Source organism: Tursiops truncatus, chromosome 1 (genome assembly GCF_011762595.2).
Source record: "Tursiops truncatus isolate mTurTru1 chromosome 1, mTurTru1.mat.Y, whole genome shotgun sequence".
In the NCBI taxonomy this organism is placed as follows: Eukaryota; Metazoa; Chordata; class Mammalia; order Artiodactyla; family Delphinidae; genus Tursiops; species Tursiops truncatus.
This window is the reverse complement of record NC_047034.1, coordinates 157,689,831-157,706,841: the sequence shown is the minus strand read 5'-3', so window position 1 is coordinate 157,706,841 and position 17,011 is coordinate 157,689,831. Positions and strand designations below refer to the sequence as shown.

General features: G+C 55.1%; 2 protein-coding genes across 6 annotated transcripts in view; both read right to left on the bottom strand.

Moving 5' to 3' along the window:
• Nucleotides 1–1,412: 1,412 nt before the first annotated feature.
• Nucleotides 1,413–6,086, bottom strand: A3GALT2 (alpha 1,3-galactosyltransferase 2). The gene is given in 7 exon segments (XM_033837814.2): nt 1,413–1,624; nt 1,627–2,101; nt 4,915–5,049; nt 5,347–5,436; nt 5,644–5,701; nt 5,704–5,720; nt 6,034–6,086. Coding segments are annotated over 7 exon segments (1,014 nt in total). The 3' UTR covers nt 1,413–1,438.
• A 6,714-nt stretch (nt 6,087–12,800) lies between these two features.
• The window catches only part of PHC2 (polyhomeotic homolog 2), a 102,426-nt gene continuing 98,215 nt past the window's right edge, over nt 12,801–17,011 (bottom strand). For all 5 annotated transcript variants that reach the window (XM_073792390.1, XM_019938164.3, XM_073792398.1 and 2 more), the window contains one exon: nt 12,801–14,148. In XM_073792390.1, the coding sequence (XP_073648491.1) occupies nt 13,994–14,148 (155 nt within the window). In that variant the 3' untranslated portion in view covers nt 12,801–13,993. The remainder of the gene's footprint in view (nt 14,149–17,011) is intronic.

Below are 17,011 nucleotides of genomic sequence, written 5' to 3'. Positions count from 1 at the left end.
GCTCTCCACGAACTTTTTCTGCAGCATCACAACCCCTGCCAGGAGGGTGATTGGCATCCCCACTTTACATATGAGAAAACTGAGACTCAGCAAGGGTAAGGAACTAGTCCACAGCCACACACAGAGTCAGAAGAGGAGCAGATTTCCATCCAGATCTTACTGGCCTGAGCTCAGGTCTCTGCTGGCCCAGGGCTCAGTGTGTGTGGCCCTTGGTGAATGATGCAGGCAGTGTAAGGTGGAGGACAGTCTCCCACCAGAGGAAGGGATGTCAGCCTATAGCCATCAAGCAATAACCTGTTCTTAGGCACACCTAGCCTGTTCTTAGCTCTAACCCAGAGTCCAAAGGGTCTTCTGGGTTCTGCTAATCTAGTTTAGTTAGGCAGGAGACACTGGGACCTTGGAACTGCTTGGGAGAGGGGAGATATCTCTTACATTAGCAACAACTGGAAGTGTTTGTAAAAACTGTTACTATGTGAAAACCATCACAGTTGGCTTATAGCCAGAATTGCTGCCCTACCTGAAAATAGTGGAGCCTGTTAAAAATGCAAGGTCTATGAGAACACTACACAAACGGGTCAGAAGACCTGGAGGTAAGTCCCACCCTCTCCGGGCCTCCGTTTTTCAACTGTCAGACAATATCTCAGGGACTTCCAGCAGATAACTTCCCCGCAGCTATTTCCCGGAGGGAACCACCTTTCCTGGAGAGCCTGATGACTTCAGGCTTCTGTTCAGAACGTTGTGTCTTTCCCTATTGAGGATGAAGAGTCTGGACAGCAGCCACGGATGAGGAAATTTATTTCCCAGACACCGTGGCCAAACAGCCATATGGGTCCCATGGCGAGGAAATGTCATTTTTATGGACTTGGATTCTCTAGGAGAAAGGGCCATAGGACACTTGGGAATAATGTATTTTATTATCATATTACTTAAATATGTACACACTTTGCTGAGGGCGGCGGAGGTGAACCGGATGCCACTGTGTTTCTCTATCTGGGGCTCCTGCCCAGTGGCAGCTCTATTGGACCTGAGGGCCAGTCCTTGCTTTCCAGCTGCTGACCTCACAGACTGACTCACAGATTCTCTGGGTCCTTACGTAGTTATGTTCCCTTTGTGAGCCTCAGTCCCATTAAAAAAAGTGGGGGGATATGGGGAAGGGGCTAAAACGTCTCTTCGGGGGCCTCCACTGAACTCAGTAAGGTCAGAGGTGACAGGTTTCCAGGCAGCTGGCAGTATCTGGGTCGCTGTGAAAAGTCAGGGAAGGGATGGATCGCCCGCCTCGGGGAGGCGCTCTCCAAAGGCCGGGCCTCCTCCTGCCACCCCGGGCGGTGGGGGGTAGTATTCACGCAGTCTTCCCGCCACCCCACCCCACCCCCCGCCGTGCCACGCTGCTTCCAGAAGGGCCCCCGCCGGCGTTCGGGCCTCCAGGCCGAGGGCGTCTCTAGCCGCGCAGCAGGGCGTACTCCTTGGGCGCCCAGAGCAGTTGGGGGCGGCGAATCTCGGCCCGGTGGCCGACGTCGGAGCTCCAGCAGAACTCAGGCGACAGCAGCTTGGCGGGCTTGTGCAGCCAGAAGGACTTGTTGAGGTGGCTCTCGTCGTGCCAGCGCGCCTCCAGGCCGCGCGCGCGCGGTCCCGTCGCAGGCCCCGCACGCAGTAGGCCGTCAGCTGCCGCAGAGCCGCCACGCTGCCCCCGAACACGGCCGCGTGGTAGCAGAAGTCGCCCTCGCTCGGGCCCAGCGCGGCGGCCGAGCGCGCGTCCCGCTCGAAGGGCAGCAGCCGCCTCCGCCAACGGTAGTGTCAGACGAGCAGCTGCGCCACCGACTCGGCCAGTGCCTCGGACCCGAAAGTCCCGCTGAAGTGCTGGTCCACGTCCGCGCAGCGCAAGCAACGCGCCTCGGGGCCCAGCCGCCCGCCCAGCGCCGCGTGCAGCGCGCGCATGCGCAACATGGACACGTTCTGCCAGCGCAGCCGGCGGCCCGGGCCCAGCCGTACGCGGGGCACGGCGGCCGGGCCCTCGGTGAACACGTAGTACACCACGCGCTGGCCCACCATGAAGTGCTGCTCAGCCGTCTTCAGGAAGTGCGCCAGGTACTTCTCCAGGTATCTGTCGGGCGGGGCGGGGCCGTCTTGAGTAAGCCGGGCCTCAGCGCACTCCGCCATCCGCGGAGACGTCTGGCTTCTGAGGCCTCACTCGTCCGTACTTGTGCCCCTGCAACCCCAATCCCTGGAACTCCAAAACTGTCCAGCCCTGGAATCGTCCGAGGTGGATTAAAAATAATTACCCATTGTTTGCCACCCCTGCCCGGAGAGGCCCTTTGTTCCCCGCTTGAAGGCGGCTCTCTCCCTGACCGCTTCGATCAATAGAGTCCCGAGGAAGGGATGCTGTGCTGGCCCTTGGGAGGACCGGCTCGTTAGCCTTTGTCTCTTTAGAGCTCTGACCCTTCGCTTAAGAAGTCCCAGAGCTCAGGGCTTCCCTGGTGGCACAGTGGTTAGGAGTCCGCCTGCCAATGGAGGGCACACAGGTTCGAGCCTTGGTCCGGGATGATACCACATGCCCCGGAGCAACTAAGGCCGTGCGCCACGACTACTGAGCCTGCGCTCTAGAGCCCGCGAGCCGCAACTACTGAGCCCGAGCGCCGCAACTAAACCCCACGCGCCTAGAGCTCGTGCTCTGCAACAAGAGAAGCCACTGCAATGAGAAGCCTGCGCACTGCAACGAATCGCGGCAACTAGAGAAAGCCTGTGGGCAGCAACGAACACCCAACGCAGCCAAAAATAAATAAAAATAAGTAAATTAAAAAAAAAAAGTATCAGAACTCAGATGCTGCCACGAAGTGAGGGAGACCAGCCTAGCCACGGAGAGAGGCGCCCGCCAGTCATCCACAGGACTTTTGGGAGCAGGGAGGGGCCCCCTGCTACTGAGCCCTGTCAGAATTCCTGAGCCACAAAATCACGAGCTGTGGTAGTAATGGACTGTTTTCAGTCACTGAGTTTGTGGTGATTCCTTACATAGGTAACCGGGACGTTCAGAATACTGGAAACTTTGTGTGAACAGGCCTTGGGATCCCAGGCTTCTAAAATAATCGAACTAATGCCTGATATTTTGGAACATTTGTCATGTGGCAGATAGTGTTCAAAGTAACGTGCATTATCTCATTTAATCCTCACCATTATTAGCTCCATCTCTCAGGTGAGGAAACTGAATCTCAAAGAGCTTCAGTAACTTGTGCAAGCAAGCATGCACATAGCTGGTAAGTGAAAGCCAGGATTTGAACCCAGCTTGGCACTGGAGCCTGTACTTTTACCTGCGCTTGCTCTATTCCGGGTGGAACTGTGAGAAACTGGAATCAGAGACCTTGGAAGCCTCAGCATCCCAGGGTGTTGGACTCATAGATCCTTGGAACTCAGGACCTCAGGACCCTGGAATTTCTGGACTCAAGAGACTCTGACCCCTAGGGCTGGTGCAGGAACACCCTACTCAGCATTCAGAGCAGAAGTGGGAGCGCCAAGGCCCTGGAGAGGCCAGCAGTCCTGTTTGACCCCAGCCTCTCAGGGGCCCTCCTGGCTTTCCCTCCCTTCTAGAGTGAAAGGGACGGAGTTGGAGGAGCCCTGAGCAGTTGCCTGGGGCACAGGTCCCCAACCCCCCGGGCAGCGGACCAGGCCTCACAGCAGGAGGTGAGCGTCAGATGAGTGAGCAAAGCTTCATCTGCCCCCATCGCTTGCATTACCACCTGAACCATCCCCTCCCCCCTCTCCCAACCCCTGGTCCGTGGAAAAATTGTCTTCCATGAAGCTGGTCCCTGGTGCCAAAAAGGTTGGTGACCGCTGGTCTGGGGTCTCTGAAGACAGAATTCCTTCCCCAGGCTTTTGGATATCTTTTCCTGGAGGCAGAGCTCTCAGTGCCTTCCCAAAGCAGCCTGTTCCATTATTAGAAACTCTTCCTTAAGTTGCCTTGAACTCTATCTCTCTGTACCTTAGGATTGTAGGATCTGATTGCCACTCTAAGCCAGGAGTCCCATTTGCATCACTACTGGAAAGTGAATACCAGTTTGGACACCCTGACATCCATAATGGGGAGATGGGCAGGTCAGCCCCCTGAGGTTTCTTCTCCACCTCCCACTCTGGGTTCCTTGTCCATACCTGGGGGCCCCTTAGTTCCTCGATTGGCCTCCTCTCCTGTCGTGATTCTGTCTTCCCCGCTCCTCAGTCACTTGCCCCCATGGCCTCTCCCTCGACTTGGTCATCATCAGTCTGCCCCCCACCCCAAGTTGCGGCTTCACCCGTCCCACTGTCTGAGCCCCCGTCCTTCCAGCCCACTTCCTGTGATATCACCCCCAACAGTACTTCCTCACTGACTCCTCTGGTCTGCTGACCCTACCACTCTCCGCATCCTCCTTTCTTCACATCCCTCTTTATCCAGCCCAGATTCTCTCCCTCGCAAAAGCCCTCAGCTCCCCAGCCCCTCTTCCGCCTTCAGACTTTCTTGGCGAACCTCCCCCCGCCCCGCCCTTTCTGTGTGCCTGCACCTGAGCCGCTGACCTCCACAGACGCTTCTGCAGCTGGGCCATCCCCTCTGTTTACCCAGGTCTCACCTCCTCTCACCTGAAAGACGCCATCATTTTCTCACCGCAAACCCAAGCCCTCCAGGTGATCAGCCCCAGGCCCTGGGCAGGTTCCTTCCAGGTTGTGATGCTGAGCCCTTGGCTGCCTGGGCTGGGTGGACTCCGGGGAGGAGGGGAAGGGAAAGGATGGTCCTGCCCTCATGCTGGGAGTCTGGGACAAGGGGTGTTGTCTTTGCTTCTCGCTTTATCCTGGGATCCTAAAGCCCAGGAGAATGGGGTGCTCCACCCCTACATCACGTGCACACCCCCTCCCACTCCCTGCTTGGATAGCACCGCTCCCCTCCCCGGGCCTTACCTGCCTACAGCAAAGACAGTCAGACCAATGGTGAGGTTCTGTACAGCCTCTTGCTGGGCCACATCTGGGTCAAAGGTGCCATCCCAAATAATGGGGGCCCCCCAGCAGGTACAGGTCAGGACTTCAGGCCGGGCCCTGGCCAGGGCAGGGATGGAGAGAGAGGTCCATTCATCTTCCTGCTTGCTGCATGGTCACCGCCACCTCCGCAGTCCTGGGCCCTAGGGACCCACAGATGGGTCACACCCAGGCCCTGCCCCTAGAAATCTCTTCCCAGATCCAGCAGAGTAGGGGGAGATGTGTTACCTGATGGGGCCCCTGGGTAGAGTGCCTAGCCCTGCCAGGGTGGGGGATGTGAGGAGGGCAGGAACGCTGGGGCAGAGCTCTGTAGGGTGTGTGGGTGTCCTCGGAATGGGCGAGATGGCAGCTCCTTACCAAGGATGCAGGGGACCTGTGAAGTTGTCTCTCAGCAGGGGCATTCTGGCCAAAGGGCAGATCCCCATGGGTGTGAGGACTCCCAGGTGCCTGTGGGGTGGGAGCATCAGTGAGGGGCATGCTGGCCTGCCCAGGAGCCCTGTCGCTTTGCTCCTTACAAGGAAGGAGAGCCCGCAAGGACGCTTGTGCGGGCCATGACAGGTGCCACTCTCCATCCCTCAAGGAGGCACTTGGAAAGAACCACTTCAACCCTGCCCTGCTGGTCCCATCGCAAGTGCTGGGGGAAGGGGGTTGTACCTGACTACAGGGAGCCCGTGCAGGAGCAGCCCTAAGAGGCCAAGTGCAGATAGGATCAGAAGATTCTCTTCCAGGCCCTGGGGGGTGGGGAGGGGGGGTCAGCAACTCATTTCTGCATATATTTTTATACACACACACACATATATATGAAAAATGAGGTAATTCAGTGTTCCATTTATTTGTTCGCTTTAATATGAATGTATTATTCTGTTCACTTGGCACAGACATTCAGAGGTACAAAAGAGTATAGACAGTGCAGTCCTTCCTGTTCCCAGCCACGGCCACCCAGTTCCCCTGCAAGGGGATAGTTTATGCACATACAGGCAAATATAAATATGGTAGCAAATTCTCCCTCCTTTCCCTCTGTCCCTTCCTCTGATTTTCTCCCACAAATGGTAGCACAGTGATACGCTGTTCTCCACCTTGCATTTTCCGCTGACCATTATGTCCTTGAGGTTGTTCCACCTCAGTACGTGAAGCGCTTCCTCGCCCTTTTTTCCAGCTGCCTAATATGCCATTGACTGGAGGTGGCATCATTTACTTGACCAGGTCCCTTGTGATGAGCATTTAGATGTATAACATTTTGCTTTTCCTGGCAGCAAACCTGGGGGACAGTAAGTTAGGGGTTGGGGCACTTAGCCTGGGTAGGATTGACCTCGGACAGGGGAGAGTCTGGGAGGGGATGCAGGGAGGTTTGTGGCTCGGTGGCTGGGATTTGAGAGCGTCTGGGGCTTAGGGATGAGTTGCTGGGCTGCCCGGAGGGCCGGCTGTGGTCAGGGACCACGTGTCTATGGCGGCTCCAGTCACAGGGCCGGGTCCCTCCAGCAGAGCTCAGCGACCCCACTGCTGGCTCAGAGGAGGTGGACTTTGGGATTTGTGCCTGGTTGCTTGTTTTCCAGAAGGGCCCTACAAGTTGAGAATTTTAATAAGCTCCTCTCGGGGGGTCTCCTCCAACTCTCCTCAGCCCTTCTGGGTGCTGGTGTCTCTAGACAGACAGGACCCATATGGTGAAAGCCTGGCCACTGGGGCCAGACCCCCAGGTTCGAATCCCAGGCCACCACTTCTTAGCTGTCTGACCTTGGGCAAGGTTCTGGGCCTCTGCACTTTAGTCTCCTTGTCTAGAAATGCAGATAATAAGAATACATACCTTAGAGAGCTGCGATGGATATTGAGTTAATACCTATAAGTGATTAGAACAAGGCCTTGCACACAGGAAAAGGTCAGTAAGCTTTAGCTATTGTTGATTATCATTAGTAGTAGTATTCCTAAACAAGCCCTCAGGATTCTCTGCACAGCCTCCCAGCTCCCCTCCCTGCCCCTATGAGTCCTTCCAAAATCTGCCTCCTCTGGTCTCTTTCAAGAAGCCTGCCTGATCAGACCCTCCCGCCCCTGCCTTTTCTGCTACCCCAGCTCACCGTTCCTCAGCAGGCGTATCCGGTAAATAGCTCAGAGGGGCACCTTGCGGTTGTGTGTGTACGTATCTGCCTGTGCATCTCAGGGTAGACACCCCTTCTGTTCAGCTGGTGAAACCTGGGTGCACTGACCCCTCCCTCTGCCTCGCCCACTGTCAGTCCCCAGGAGTGGGTGGTTGGCTTGGCCTCCTTGATCTCCGCCCCCCTCTGCCCCTCCTATTTCTCCGGCCCCCACAGTGATCCTGCCTGCTCATCCCCCACCAGGACCATTGCAGCAGCGACCTCCCTGCTCCCAGTCACTCCTGACACAGCCCCCAGAGTCAGCTCATAAAATACCACCTGCCTTAACTGTCCATGTCACATGAACAGGGAAATCCTCGAAGGGGAAATGCATTTAGTAGGCAAACATATGGAAAACTGTTCACCCTCACCAGTAATCAAAGACTTATAGATTAGAACTAGGTGGGATGTTTTGCCTATAAAATGAGCACTTTTTAAAAAGAAAGAAATGAAAATAGCCACACTGGGAGAATACAGCGAGACAGGCACTCTTACACCTGCTGGTGGGATGTAAATTGCTGCAGCTTTTTTGGAAAGCTACTTAGCTGTGGGAATTGAAGCTTTCAATAGTCATCCCATTTAATCCAATCACTGCAACTTCTGGGAATCTGTTCAAAGGAGATCATCTTCAGCATGGGAAAAGTTTATGCATCAAGATGTTCACCAGCTTCTGCTCATTCATGCGTTCAGCCTGTACTTATTGGTCACAAGCTCAGAATCAAGCACTGTGCTAGGTCAAGGATTCAGAGGTGAGCGAGACACAGACCTTGTCTTTAAGGGAGCCGGGTCAGGAAGATATGGGTGGCCAGGAAGGGAGGGGAATGGGGTCACATGACAGACTGCAAACAGATGAATGGAACACAGCACAGCAAGGCTGTGATTCGTGTAAATACAAGATACCATTATCTTGCAAATGGCAAGATACCATTGGGGAGAAGTCAGGGAGGCTTCCTGGAGGAGGTGACCCTTAAGCTAGGAGCTGAAGAACTAAAAGTTATCCACACAAAGAAGGCAGTGGGGCTTCCCTGGTGGCGCAGTGGTTGAGAATCCGCCTGCCGATGCAAAAAAAGAAGGCAGTGGAGGGGAAAGGGAGGTCCATGAAAAAGAAACAGCACTGTGTAAAAGTGACGAGGTGAGAGTGCTTGGAAAATACGGGGAACTGCAGGCCTGCCGCAGGGGCGGGGTATAGGGTGTGGATAGGAAGTGATAAGAGTTGAGGCTGGAGATAAGCCTGAGCCAGGTAACCCAGGGCCCACATTCCAGGATAAGGGGTTTGGACTTCATCTTGAAGGCCGTGGGGAGCCCTGAAAGCTCTTTCCTTCAGGGAGTGATGCTGTCACATTTTTACTTGGAAGATACTCCAGCTGAACTGTTGAGCCTGGACATGGGGCAGGGACCAGGTGGAGGCAGGAAGACAGGTGAGTGTTGGCAGTGGGTTGGGGAGGAGTAGGTGATGACTGGCTGTCAAGGAGGTTGATGGGCAGGACTTGGTCACTGATGAGAGGGACAGGGCTGGGGGACCAGGAAAGGAGATGGTGGCTGATAGTCCGGTTGGGGGTAAGAAGCTGGAGCTCAGAAGGCAGGCAGGCTTGGGAGAGAGTTCTGGGATTCAGCAGGAGGGCAGGGACGCTGTGGAAGAGGGAGAGAGCAGAGGAAGGAGAGCCAGGGCCCAGGCACCCACCGAGGACACGGTTGGGGACGGGCAGGGGACTGAGTGAGCAGAGGAGGCAGTGGAGGCTGGGGTGGTGGTGGTGGAAGCGGCTCTTTCCGGAAGTTTGGCTGTAAAAGGAAAGGGAGAGGATGGTCACTGGAGGAGCTGAGGGCCTGGGATTGATGGCGGTGCGTGTGTTTCTTTCACACAGGGAGACTTGAGCTTGGTTGAACGTGGGCTGGAGGGCACCAGTGGAGAAGGCATTGTGCTGCCTTCTCAGATGCAACTGAAAAAGGCCCCAGCGTCCAGCCGAAGGGACTGGCTAAATAAACTTTTTATGAAGAGTCTGCAGTCACATGGAAAAAACTTGCACAAGAACCGTGAATGAAGAAAGCAGGATCTAAAATTGATGGGCACTGTGGTTACAATCTAGCAATGAAAACATGCCCGAGCGAATAAGACTGGAAGGAAAAACTTAAGTGACTGTGTAATAAGTTACGGGAGGGCTGTTCCCCTTTATTTGTGCCCCCAGTTGTCCGTAATGTGCTTTTATTGCTTTTTTAATGAAGGAAAAATACAGAGTTAGCCATTTAGGAAAAACAAGTGTTTTTAAGCCTTTCTAGTGACTGCAAGGTGAAGTCCACCTCTCTTAGCCCTGCCTGAGGAGCCTGCAAAATCATTTCAAGCACTCACACCAGACCCAACTTTCCCACCTCTAGAAACGGAGACTTCACAGTGGGCAGGCCAAGGATGCTCTCCTAGCATTGCTGGAAAAAGCAAATGGAGATAAACAACCCCACTGTTCGTCCTTAGGGAGTTGGATGAATGAATTATGCATTTCTATACAATGGAAAGCAGCGTGGCCACTGAAAAGGATGAGTAGATTTATATGTGCTCTCGGGAAAAGGGCCTAAAGAATCAAGTGGAAGAGGAAGTAACAACTGTACATAGAGGCTGGCTGCGCTTCTGTGAGGGGGGAAGCCCCTCTACCTGTGTACCTGTGCATTTACAGACGTGTTTCTATGTTGTTTTATAAAAACGTAGGAAAGAATCTGAACAGCATTGCGCAATAGAAATATAATGTGAGCCAGGAACGTAAATTAAAATTTTCTAGTAGTAGCCATGTTAAAAAAGTGAAAAGAAACAACCGAAATTTTTAGTATTTTATTTTAACCTAATAGATCATTTCAATATGTAACCCCAAATATCATTTCAATATGTAATCGATATAAAAATTATTGAGATATTTTACAGTTGCTCCTGGAAGCGAGACTGCCCCCCCGGAGGGACGGCATGGGAGGTGCTGGGGCAGGAGAAGGCTGCAGCGGAGCTCTCTCTGCCCTCCCTGCCATCTGACCCTCTTAGCCGGCCCCTCACAACTAGGGCAGCCATGCAGAGTTGTCCCCAAGTGGTCCAGGTGGGCTCCAGCTGTCAGTCCTGGGAGGGTGCTGACACCCAGGCCTGCAACAGGCTCCTGCCGCCCCCTCCCATGGCCCAGCCAGGGAGCCCCTAGTCCACAGAGGCACCTGCCTGACCCATTCCTTCCAGTTCCTTGCTCTGATATTTTCAAAAGGGTCCCCTCCCCTCCACCCCGCTTCCACCTGCAGAAGGTGGTCCCACAAGGTGGCCTCATGTCCTGCTCCTGTACTCTCCTTGCTTTCAGGAAGAGGTTGAAGATCAGTCATTAGTTCCTAAGTGGGAACAAGTTTGCAATCCTGGACAGTCAATCCCAGTTGGAATAGAGGGCTCACAGTTGCAGTGGAAGGTGCGCCCCAAAGTCTGTTCTCTGCTCACCGAGGGGGCTCAGAGTTTAGGGCAGCAGGAGGAGTCGCCGAGCTCTTCACGGGCACGAGATCTCCCAGGATGCAGCCTCCCCCCACCCCACCACCCATTCCTTGGACCGTCTGTACCCCTTGGGCGATGTCCTCCAGTCACCTTCTCCCAGGACCTATATGGCTCAGCTGGTTCTCAGCAGGCCAGCCTTGGTGCCTCCTCCTTGACTGTTCTGGCCACCAGGCTGGACTCCTCTCGGGACAGCTGTCCCGCCTCATCTTCCCCCTGCTACTGGCAGCGTCCCCCCCCTCACCTGAGTCCTTGCCATGACAGGAAGCTGGTGGGACAGCCTGCCAAGAACCTTCTCAGCTCAGAGCCAGGGAAGAAATGACCCATTCTTGGTGACTGGGGCCAAGCAGTTTCAAGCCATCTGCCAGAAACCACAGCCACAGGAGCAAGCAGGGATGAACTACCCGGAGAGGAGCCCCCTGGGGCCAATCACCTGGAAGAGGGTGGATGGAAGGCCAGCTCTGGTTGGCCAGAGGTGCTGAGACATTCTGTACTGACTCTTCCTCCCCAGGGCTCCTCGTGCCCCTCTTCAGTGTCGTGGTCCTCGGGCCAGACTGTGGTGTTTGCCACCCAGGGAGAACCTTGTTCTGCGCGGACCTTCAGCCAGATCTCAAGGGCGCCGGTCACCTGAGTGTGACCTTGGACAGTTCACCTTGAGGAGCCCTTGATCTCTTCAGTAAAACAGGTACGTGCACCAGTCACCCAGGACAGGGTAAGAGCCACACAAGGTAGTTACATGGAAAAGTTCTGGAAAGCTTGCACTAGGCAGGGTTTTTTTAAAGTGCAGGTTATGATCTATTAGAGGGCCATGAAATCAATCTTATGGATCATGACTGAGATTTTAAAAATATGAACAGGAAGGGAATTGAAAATATCAGAATGTATTGTACATCAGGGTAGGTATTGTTTTGTGATTGTTTTGTTTCAGTTATATATATTCAAGTACATACATGAGGGTGGGAAAATTTTTTTAAACTGTCGGTCATGATCAAAAAAGTTTTGCAAAATTCTGTGTAAGGTGTAACTCTCAGGAGCAAACGCGTGTTGAAGGAGGCATCCTTCAAACTGGGGCCTTTCACCCCGAGTGAAGAAACGGCACTGATACTCACCTGTGTCAGTCAGCCCTGCAAATCCACCATATCCTCTTTCAGGGCTTTTAGTTCCCTTCTCCACCACACACATAAGGACAAACTCAGTTTGGGCCCGACATTGTCCTCCAGTAAGGGAAAGTGGAGGTCCAGCGTGGACTCGCTGAGCTGCACGGGCCACGGTGGGCCGGCCCGCCTGGCCTGGAGAGGGGAGGGCAGCGCAGGGGGCTCCCTAGGCGCCCTCTCCACCAGGCACCTTCCCCGACTTCCCCGAGGTTCTGAGGTCCTTGCCCCCTGCCACTCCCCCTCGGCCCAGGGTCCTGCACTGGCCTCTGTCCTGTCGCCATTCCCGACCTCCGGGACCACCAGACTTTCCAGTCCTGGCTCCACCCTCTGAGTCGGCCACTAACCAGTTTTGTTTCTCCTCTTCCTCCGGGTAGTGGCTACATTTTAAAAGGCCTTCCAGAGAGTTCTCGTCCAGATATGGGTACTGGCTCTTAAAAGGTCCCTGCTTATCTCCCCGGGCCCTGCCGTTACAGCATGTCACAGACTGAGTGAACGGTGAGCGGTCTGCGCCTGGAAGGCCCTTCTTCTTTATTCGAGGCTTAGGCGTCACCTCCTTGAGGCAGAGACTCTCCTAATAGTTTGCTATTGCAGCATCCAGAAAGCGCTGAGGGGTCGAGTGAGCCAAAGCCACCTCAAGGGCAGTTCTGGATGGGGCGCTGCAGCCAGCCACCACAGGTGTCTGCGGCGGAGGGAAGGGTCTGGGCTCTGCCTCAGGTGTGCCAGATATCCCTGGCCCAACAGCATCGTGTCTCCCTGGTGGCAGTGCTGGGTAGGGGGGCTCAGAGTTGAAGGGGCCCTGGACCTCGCACTCCAGGGGACACCCATGTGAAGAACAGAGGTGGGATCTGCTTTTCTCATGTGGACTGGGACCAAGGGCACCCTCAAAGGACCCAGCCCCAGCGAAGCGTGGAGGATATGCTATCCAGTTAAGGTGGTCATCCCTCCCCCAACCCAGGGACCCACCCCTCTCCTGACAGATGAAAAGTAGCTATTCAGGACCACAGAAGGCATCCCCAGGGGAGAAAGGCACAGAAGGAACAGATTTTATGGATTTATTTTTAAAAAACAAAAAGGTTAAAAAAGTCCTTCATTTCCAACCCTGCCTGGGGGTGTGAGTGTGTGAGTGGGGAATAGAACAAGCTCAGAAGGGCACCCACCCTTCCCCCAGGGAGAGTCCCACTCCCCCCAGGAGTCTGCAGAGGCCCGGGCAAGTCAGAGGCAGGCCCTCGCCCTTCCTGCCCCGCCTCCTCCACGGGCAGCTCAGACCACTGCCAGCAAGTTCCAGAGGCAGAGAAGCGTGGGACCCGAGGCCGAAGGCTGCCTTCTTCACCTCAGCGGTGGTCACTCCAGCTCTTCTGCCCTTGGATGTTCCCAGGGCCCCACCGCTGGGCTCCCAGGGCGGGCGGGCGGGCAGACGGGGAGGCGCGGCCTGGCCCAGCCCACCAGCAGCTTCCTCAGTGCCGCCTGTGACACAGCAGGGCAGTCAGGGGGACGTCACAGTGCGGGAAGGGGCTGCAGAGACACCTCGGCCATCTGGAAAGGAAAATCTCCCACTACTCTTCATCGCTTTCTGATCGTGCCTCTCTGTGCTGAGGCGGCCCTTCTTTGCTATTCCCCATCCTGAGGCTGAGTGGAGTCCAGGACAAAGCACTAAGTGGCTGTTTGCTACAAAACACCTGGAGATACCAGAGGGTGGCTCTCGGCCTGTCAGTCCAGGCTCCCACACGGTCACACAGTCACACACACAGCGTTAAGGCGTCTGTGCCAGCAGGCGTGGCCAAACTGGGCCCAGCTTCTCTCCCTCCACCTGTAGAGGGTGAGGGGGGAGAACCCTTCTGGCTGCTTCAGAAACAGGCTGCAGTGGGAGAAGCTGGCAGCGGGAAGAGTTAGCTGGGCCCGGAGAAATAAGTGGAGGAAGGCAGGCAAGGGCTTCCGAGGCCTCTAGGCAGGCCTGACGGCTGCCCTTGGAAGTAACCCAACTCAGGTTGGGAGCCCTGACCGTATACCCCCTGGAAAATGGGGGACAGAGGGAGGGGAAGAGAGCGGGGCTAGCGCAGTGGGACTTCGGAGGAAGCAGTGCTATCAATATGTACAAGCATAAAGCCCCGTCTTCCGCGCCGCCCGCCTCTCCGCCCCTCCCACAGAAAGGCCCCTGAGGGCCAGAGGAGGGCCCCCAGGAGTGTCCGCTGGCTCTGCTCAGTCGGGAGGAAGAGCCCGGGGCCCGGCCAGCCCTAGGAGTCCTTGAGCATGCTGATGCGCGCGTAGATCTTGAGGGCGGGCCCCAGCTTGATGTTCATGGCGCTCATCAGGTGGTCCTCCTTGAGCAGCAGCAGAGCTTGCCCGTCGATTTCCTGGGCACGGAATTCCTCTGCTATCTCCTGGCAGCCTGAGGGGACATGACCAAAGACAGTATCAATGAGAGCTACCAGCGGTCACGCTTGGCAGTCACTGCCTTCAGATGCATCATCTCACTTGATCCTCGTGACCACACCTCGAGGGAGGTGTTGCTGTTCTTATTCTACAGCTTGAGAGAGGCTGAGTGACTTACCCAAGGTAGCCAGACTCTAAGGCGGTCCTGTGACCCGACACCTCCTTGTTCAACCCCCCCACCCCCCGCCAGTGAACTGGGCCGACCCCGGAGATCAGTACAGGGTTGTGGAAGTGACAGCATGGGATTTCCCAGGCTGGATCACAAAGGGCGCGGCAGCCTCACCTTGGTCTTCTGGATAATTTATTTTGGAACATGCCAACCACCGTGTCGTGAGGACACTCAAGCAGCCCTCTGGAGCAGCCCACTTGGAGAGGAACTGAGGCCTCTTGCCCAGAGCCAGCTCCCCGTTGCCATGTGAGCGCAGCACCTTGGAAGGGGGTCCTCCAGCTCCAAGCCCTCAGAAACTGCAGCTCTGGCTGCTATCGTGACTGAGCCCTTGAAAGATAACTCCGTGCCCAGCTAAGCCGCTCCACAGAACTCTCGAGGTAAGAAGTGATTACTGTTTGAAGCCACTAGTCTTGGAGTAATCTGTTTCACAGCAGTACGTAACCAATGCAGATCTGGGTACTTGGAAGATGGGTGCTGCCATCACCACACCTTCACCACGCGGGCGTGGCCTTGGACTTGGCAGCAGGCCGGAGCTGGAGGGACTTTGAGGAGAGCGGCAGTGAAGGTCTAAGGTTCCCTGAGAGACGGGAGTGAGAAGCCTGATGGTCTTGGAGGAAACTGCTGGAGAGGCTTAAAGGAACGTGAGGAAACTTGCTGGAAATTGGAAGAAAAGGGATCCTTGTTATGAAATAGTAGAAAATTTAGCAACACTGTTGCTGGTGGTAACCCCGTGGGCATGAGACGCCTACTGAACGTTGCTTGGGCTCAGGAGACCTCAGGCAGACTGCTGCAGGTGCCACCTGGCCTCCCACCGCGGCCGTGGGAAACGCGAGGAGGGACGAGGTCGAGGAAAACGAGAACAGGAAGGAGCCTGGATTTGCTGATTTTGAAACTCCTAAGCCTCTCCAGATGGCAAATGATGCTAAAATTAAGAAATGGTTTCTAGGCAAAGACCAAATCCAGGACACAGTCAAAAAGACACAGTCTAAAGACAAAACTGCGGGGGTGACTTAAATCTTTTGTTAAGACCGCAGAAAGCTCTAAGGTGCCGCCTCAGAGAACTGTTGGATCAAACGCTCTCTCAGGATTTTATGGGCGTGCCTCACAGAGCCTCTCCATTCAACGGCCCAGCTCCTCAGACTGTTAAGGGCACTGTCCCTCGGCTTCAGAAGAAACCTAATGTGGAGTAAGGCTTGTCTTGAAGACATTGTTGGATAACATTCATAAAAAGCCCACAAAGAGTAAGAGAGAATCGTCTGGCAGAAACACTGCTCACATGGACGGAAAGGATCAGAGGTAATGTGAAATAAAAGCAGCAGGAAGCAGGCTGAGAAAACAACTCCACAGGCTGCCTTTCATGGGAAAGGAAGGATGACTCAGGGTGGAACCAAGAGCGAAAGAGAATCACTCCGGGCTTTGAGTCCTAACCAAGGAAATGCCAACACATGCACTGGTATGGACTGGTGACTCCTGTAGCCTCCTGTGTTCTCCCTTCTTGAACGGGGCATCCTGAATGGGCACGTCTACCGTGGTTACCCGATGCCCATCCCACCATATCCTAGGTTTGTGGAGGGAAGTGGATAACCCGTTCCTCGTTCCCAGGTCTGCAGATTGAGAGGAATCATCCCTGAGGAGCTGGACCCAGTGAGCCTCATCCGTGCCTGGACCTGTGTTAGATGCTGAGATCCTGGACCTCGAACCTCCGCTGTAATGGGATGAGACTTGTGGGGCCTCGGGTAGGGGTGAGGGTATTTTGCATGAGGGAGGAACATGAATCACTGGGGTGAACTATGGGAGTAGCCGGCCTCCAAGTAGCTCCCAATAATCCTTGCTTCCCTTTCATGCTTTCATGAGTCCCTCACAATGAATGGGGTGACCTGTGTGGTCAGCAAGATATTGTTGAAGTGACAGAATGTGATTTCTGAGGCTAGATCGTAAAGGGCACGGTGGGTGGCTTCCACCTTGCTCTCTTGGATCACCCCCTGGGGGGACAACTGGCTGCCACGTCACGAGAACACTCAAGCGTGAGCGTTCTGAAGAGACCCGTGGGAGAGTGATCGAGGCCTCCTGCCAGCAGCCACACGCTCCCTGGGAAGCGTGTGAGTGAGGCACCCTGGCAGATCTGACAGCCCCAGGTGACCCTTCACATGGCCTTGGCTGGCCTTGGCCGACATCCTCATCACAACCTGCTAAGAATCCCTGTGGCAGAACTGCCCGCCTAAACCGCTCCTGAATTCCTTATCCACATGACCTGTGCCATAACAAATCTGGGGGATGCAGCAATAGATAATACGCTGGGTTAAGCGGCAGAGCCAGGATTTGAGCCCAGTTCTGTTTAACTCCGAAGCCTGCTCTTAACCACTATATCCCACTTTGGTCTCTGAGTGAACGGGCTCATGGTCACCACTGCCTGACCTGGTCAGTGGCTGGGTGAGACTGGCAGAAGAAACAGTGGAGAAGCTCTGGTCCCGACGAGTGCAGCCGTGCAGATGGGAGGTCTTTCAAGCTTCATTTCTAGATCCTACCTTCGAGACCACCGGCACTGCACACCCAGGGTCACGTGCAGCTACCGGCTCCTTTACATGCTTGCGTGTCTCTGCTTAGGCTGCTCCCCGATGCCGTCTCTCCATCCGGCACAGGCCTGCTTGTC